This window comes from Pygoscelis adeliae, unplaced genomic scaffold, assembly GCF_000699105.1.
Source record: "Pygoscelis adeliae isolate BGI_AS28 unplaced genomic scaffold, ASM69910v1 Scaffold346, whole genome shotgun sequence".
Classification (NCBI taxonomy): Eukaryota; Metazoa; Chordata; class Aves; order Sphenisciformes; family Spheniscidae; genus Pygoscelis; species Pygoscelis adeliae.
In genome coordinates, this window is record NW_008824902.1 from 90,491 (window position 1) to 96,138 (window position 5,648).

A 5,648-nucleotide genomic window follows, 5' to 3' on the forward strand; every position below is an offset into this window, starting at 1 on the left:
GCTGCTGTGCCCCCATTTGCAGCGGCCTCCAGGGGCTGGGAAAAGGCACTGACCTCCCCTTCCCAGGTTTGGGACGCTGCCTCCCACGCATGAGTGTGGGGTCTGCACTGGTGCAGCCCCCTGCTGCCCCCACATGCAGCCCTCCCTGGCCCACGGGCAGAGAGATGGTGCACAGCGCCCCGGCTCTGCTGCAGGGGCTGGTCCCCCCGCCCCAGGGGAGCAAGGCTGGAGCCGAGCAAACCCCAGGGCTGAGCAGAGCTGGGAGAGCAGTCGGTCCTCACTGCCCCCAACCCTGCAGAGCCCCATCACAGCCCCCGGATCCTACAGCCCCCAGGGGTGCTCCTGGCCGGTGCCCGTTATTAACCCTTGCCGCGTCCTTTCTCTGTAAGCAACTTAATAAATTGTTCGGTGACAGGCAGGCTCGGGTCTGGGTGCAGTGGCGCTGGGGACAGAGACGAGGAGCTGGGCTTCTGGTCGCACTCTCTCCCTGCAGGCACCTGCCCCACGGCTCGCACAGAGCTCCAAACGGCCCAGAGAAAAAGGATTAAAAGGAGCTGAGAGATTCCTTTTATACAGCCGCATATTTTACATCCCATATACATATATGCCTATACACACACACATACATCTCTGCAGCAGGCCTGTGCCACCGGGGCCTTAAAGCAGTCAGGATTTGGCCTCACTGCGAAGCGCTGTTCTTCTCCGCGGGGCACCCTCCTTCCTGCTCCGTCCCGGGGGGCCCCTCAGCTTGCCTCTCCCTCTGCACAGCATGGAGGTGGACAGTGGGCGTGCTGGGGTCCTTGCCCACCCCCTGGCTGGGAACGCCAGCCCCGCGCTCGGGGTGATGCCGCTGGATGTGTTTGATGACCTGGAACTTCTGCTTGGCCTTGTAGGGGCAGTAGCGGCAGAAGAAGGGGTGCTCGTTGGTGTGGGTCAGGTAATGGTGGCGCAGGCCCGCAGCCCAGCGGAAAGCCCGCCCGCAGGCGTTGCAGACGTAGGGCTTCTCCTCGCTGTGCTTCTTCAGGTGGGTCTTGAGGAGGAGGAGGGTCTTGAAGGCCTTGCCGCACTGCTCGCAGATGAAGGAGCGGGCTTCCCGGTGCCGCGTCTCCTTGTGCACCCGCAGGGCGTCCGCCCGGTTGGTGCGGTACTCGCACTCGTCGCAGCGGTATGGCTTCAGGCCTACAGCGATGGGGAAGGGGCTGGGATGGCGGTACGGTGCCCCCTCCTGCGGGTCTCCCCGTCCCCATAATGGCATTGGTCCCCAGGAACCCCCATACACACCATCCTCGGCGCTGGGAAGGTGCAGCCTACCAGCAGGCACCTCAAAACCCCAAATTTCCAAGGCACCATGCCTTGGCCCCTGGGGTCCGTACCGCCCCGCCTTCCCTCCCACCCTGGGGCACTGTCCCCAACCCACCAGCACACAAGAACGTGCTGCCCCCCAACTGCTAGGGGTCCTCCCCCGCCTCCAGCTGGGCCACTGGTAGCAAAGGAAACACGGAGCTGGGGTCCGCGCAGCCCCAAAGCCCTCCCTGGTGCCCCACAGCCCGTCCCCTGGCAGGCAGCACTCACCCGTATGCTTTGTCATGTGGTACTTGAGCTGATTCACCCACTTGCACTTGTAGCCGCAGTCAGGGCAGAGGTATTTCCGCTCCTCCTTGTGGATCCGCATGTGGTACTAGGCACAGGGCAAGAGGGCAGGGTCAGGATGAGGCCATGCCACCTGCCCTGGGAATGTGCAGGGCTCTGGGGTGCCAGCGAGGGGCTCAAAGACAGCTCTGACATCTCAAACCACGTGTGGCAATGAGGACTGTCTGCTTGCCTGGCAGACTATGGGCAGGGGGGGATCCACAGCAGGGTCAGGATGAGACCCCCATACTGCTGAGCTTGCTCTGTCCCAGCCTGTGGAGGGGCACAGGCTTTTCTCCACAGTTTGGTATTCAGGGCAAAGTCCAGGTTAAACCCCAGCCCAACAGAGCTAGCCCTGAGCTAAGCAAGTTGCGCAGCCTCGCCCAGGCAGCCCCAGAGGGCTCCCGCTCAGCCTGGCCATTAAAAACGTCAATATTTCTTTTAGCAAAACCAGACCATTTTCCCCTCCATTACCCCACGCCTGGCCCTCCTGTTCTAGGAAAGGCCCTTTACCATGCATGAGGATGTTAATCACCTACAGAAATGAGGGCAGGGTCCGGCTCTGCTTGCAGGGAAGCTGAGCTTTCCCTGCACCGTGTCTATCTGGTGCCACAGGGCACGCTGCTCGCCGGCAGGCAGCCAAACTTGGCTTCGAGTGGTGCAAGGGTGCCCCATGATGGGGGCATGGCCAGCTGCACCCAGAGGACGCTAGAGATGTCAGCGGGAAGAAGAGTGAACCTGGACAGCTGCCCACCTTGTTACTTTGCTACAAATCCCTCTTCCCCTTAACCTGCAACAGCAGGGAGCAGGGTTTAGGACAGAAACATACTGTACCCACACGAGTTTTACCTGCTCGCCTATTTCTGTAGGAGCCACAGAGAAGAGGCGAGGACAAAACTTCCCCTTGGGAGTTTCTTCTTCTTCCCCAAATCCCCGTGTCTGGATCCCCCCCAACCCATGTAGATGCAGTAGGTTATATCCCCCATTCCCAAGCAGGGCTCTCACCTTGAGACGCGAGGGGTCGGCGCAGGCGTATTTACAGAGGTGGCACTTGTAGGGCTTCTCGCCGGTGTGGATGCGGATGTGCCACGTGATCTTTTGCCTGTTCTTGGTGGTGTACTCGCAGTCCGAGCACTTGTACACGCGGGTGCCCCCATGGCCCTTCATGTGCTGGTCAAAGACGAGCTGGTGGCGGCAGGCGAAGTCGCAGAAGGGGCACCGCAGGGGTTTGTCCTGGGGGGCAGCTGGCTCGTGGCTCTCCACGTAATGCCGCACCAGCTGCTGCCGCTCCTTGGCTGCAAAGCTGCACAGCTCACAGCGGTGGCTGAAATGCTGCGTCTTGTGCTCCTCCAGTGCCTCCCGGGTGGGGAAGGTCTCCTTGCAGGTGCTGCACTGCAGGTGTGGGTGCTGCGTCTGCACATGGCACTTGAGCGTGGCCTCGCTGTGGCACACGAAGCCGCAGCGTGGGCAGCCATAGGACACCTTCTCCTCGTGCCGCCGCAGGACATGCTGCTTCAGGGCCGTCTCGGAGCTGAAGCGAGCCTCGCAGCGGGAGCAGCCAAAGTTGAGCTCGCCACGGTGGCAGCTGTTGACGTGGCGGGTGATGTCGTTCTGCAGGTAGCTGCTGTAGTCGCAGAGCGGGCAGAAGTGGGTGGGCGTCTTCTCGTGCACCCGCAGGCGGTGGATGCGCAGCTTGGAGTTGGTGCCGAAGGTCTGGCTGCAGATGCCGCAGGCGATGCGCCCCACGCCGGTGTGCAGGGACTGGTGGGCCTCCAGGCGGTAGCGCCGCGTGGTGCTGAACTCGCAGTAGTGGCACTTGTGCGGCTTCACCCCCTCGTGCTTGATGCGGATGTGCTGCCGCAGGCAGCGGGCCTGCTTGCAGGTGAACTCGCACTGGCGGCACTGCAGCTGCGGCCGCTTGCTGTAGTGCTTGCGGTGCAGCTTGCGATGCAGCCGCAGGGCTTTGGCCGCCTTGGAGGTGAAGGGGCAGGAGGCACAGCGAAACTCGCCCAGCGCCACGCAGCCCCTCTTCTTGTGTGTCTTCATGGCCCGTTCCTGGTGGCAGGTGAAGGGGCAGGTGGGGCAGGAGAAACGCCTTCTCTTGGGCAGGGTGGATTTTGGGGGCGCTGTGTCTAGGGGAGGCTCACCGGGCTGGCCCGTATCAACGCTGGCCGGGTCCCCTTTGGGGAGCTCGGTGCTTTGGGGTCCATCCTCCTCAGGATGCACTATGTGCTTCTCAGCACAGTGACTCTTGAGAGCCCGCCGGGAGCGGAAGACCTCAGGGCACAGGGAGCACCAGAACTGCTCCAGGCTCCGGCACCCATCCTCCACGTGGGAGTTGATGGTGGAGACACGGGAGCACACGAAGGAGCAGGCATTGCAGTGCAGCTTCCCTCCCTCCAGCCGGTATTTCTCCGAGGGTTTCCCAGGCTGGCAGGAACAAGCAGCTCCACCTGGCTCAGCCCCATCCCCTTGCTGGGGAGGCTCTTCCACCACCTCTGTGCTGTCACCCGGCAGGGATTTCTCAGAGGCAGGACAGCCCAAGGCCTGTTCCCCAGCCGAAGGACTGTCTGCTGCCTGCGTTTTATCAGGCAGCAGTTCAGCTTCCCAGGGGCTCTCGGTATGTCCAGATTCCTCCAAGCCTCCCCTCTCGCTCTCCACTGTTTCCGTACCGTTATCACCAGGCTGGTCAGCAGGTTGGCACAACCCAGGTGGCTCCTGACCAGCTGGTTTGAGGATCTTGTTCCTCTTCAGGAGGACCGGGCACTTCTTGAGGAGATGGGTGTTGAGCCCCCTTTGCTGCTTAAAGCTGGCGCCGCACTCGCGGCACACAAGTGGGGCCCGGCGGCTCTGGCAGCTGGCCTTGGAGTGCAGGGACATGGACTTCTCCTTCCGCGTGACGTACGAGCACTTCTCGCACTTAAAGATCTGGCTCTCTGACTGCACCACCAGCATCTGCACCCTGCCTTCCAGCACCAGCGTCTCTGCCTGCTCCTTGTCCTGCTTCCGCAGTGCCTTCAGCACTGACTCCGAGCCACCTCTGGCATCGTCATCGGAGGTGGGCATGTCCTCTGGGACAGGCGGGTGGCTCTGCTCGGCTGTCTTCAGCACGCTGAGCCAGGCCTCTGGCAGCTCAGCTTGGCTGGTCTCTCTCATCTCGGTGTCTGCCACCAGCTTGTGATGGTCCGAGCACGACCCCTCAAGATGGCCCATGGCTTGCCTTAGGGAGCCTTTTCCCTGGCTGTCTCCTGCTGCTACCCTGTCCTCCAGCCTCACCGCCTCGTCCTCCTGTACATTTGCCTCCTCTTCCTCAAAGTCCGGGATGTCTTCGAGCGTATTGTCATTGTCCTCCAAGCCCAGGTCATCCTGGGAGCCCAGCATCTCGTAGGCTGTGGGAGGCTCCTTGCAGGACAGCATTTCCACGCTCTCTGGCTGCGCCACACAGGCTTCTCCAGTCAAATGCTCCAGGAGGGGGTCAGACGAGACGTTCAGCGCCTCCAAGTGCAACGTGCAGCTCTCTGCCATGTCCCCAGAAGCGGCGAGCTCATTCGAGCCTGTGGCAGCATCTCCTTGCATGCAGTCATCTCCCAGGGCATCGCTAGCAGTGGGACAGCTCTGCTCCCCCTCGCCCACACCTCCTCCCTCCGCCTCGCCACCGTTCTCCGGCGGAGCGGCACCCTGCCCAAGGAGAGGCACCACGAATGCTTGCTGGTAGCCCTCTTCCCCTTGGGACTCCAGCTGGGACGGCTTCGCCTTTGCCCACTGCTCCTTGCTGGCGAGGGGGGAGCTGGCATCCCCACGCAGGGCTCCGCTGAGCTCGTAGCTGAAGAGCGCCTCAGATGAGCTGATCTCCAGCTCCTTGCTGGCATAGTTTTCCAGCCAGTCCTTGTCACCAGGGACGTAGCCGTGAATCTTGCGCTTATGGAAGAAGAGGCTGGTGTTGCTGAAGGTGCAGTAGGAGCAGAGGGCACAGCGAAACTCCTTCTGCTTGGTGTGCTTGCAGTTCTCGTGGTTCAGCA

General features: G+C 62.1%; 2 protein-coding genes across 2 annotated transcripts in view; one reads left to right on the plus strand and one right to left on the minus strand.

Annotated features, from left to right (window-relative positions):
• Positions 1-558, plus strand: part of PLCD4 (phospholipase C, delta 4) — a 7,341-nt gene extending 6,783 nt beyond the window's left edge. The window contains exon 14 of the mRNA XM_009324859.1: positions 494-558. Within this exon, the coding sequence (XP_009323134.1) occupies positions 494-558 (65 nt within the window). The remainder of the gene's footprint in view (positions 1-493) is intronic.
• Positions 559-564: 6 nt separating this feature from the next.
• ZNF142 (zinc finger protein 142) overlaps positions 565-5,648 on the minus strand; it is a 9,845-nt gene continuing 4,761 nt past the window's right edge. The window contains 3 exon segments of the mRNA XM_009324860.1: positions 565-1,179; positions 1,573-1,678; positions 2,635-5,648. The exon segment at positions 2,635-5,648 is cut by the window's right edge and continues 227 nt beyond it. Of these exon segments, the coding sequence (XP_009323135.1) occupies positions 680-1,179; positions 1,573-1,678; positions 2,635-5,648 (3,620 nt within the window). The 3' untranslated portion in view covers positions 565-679.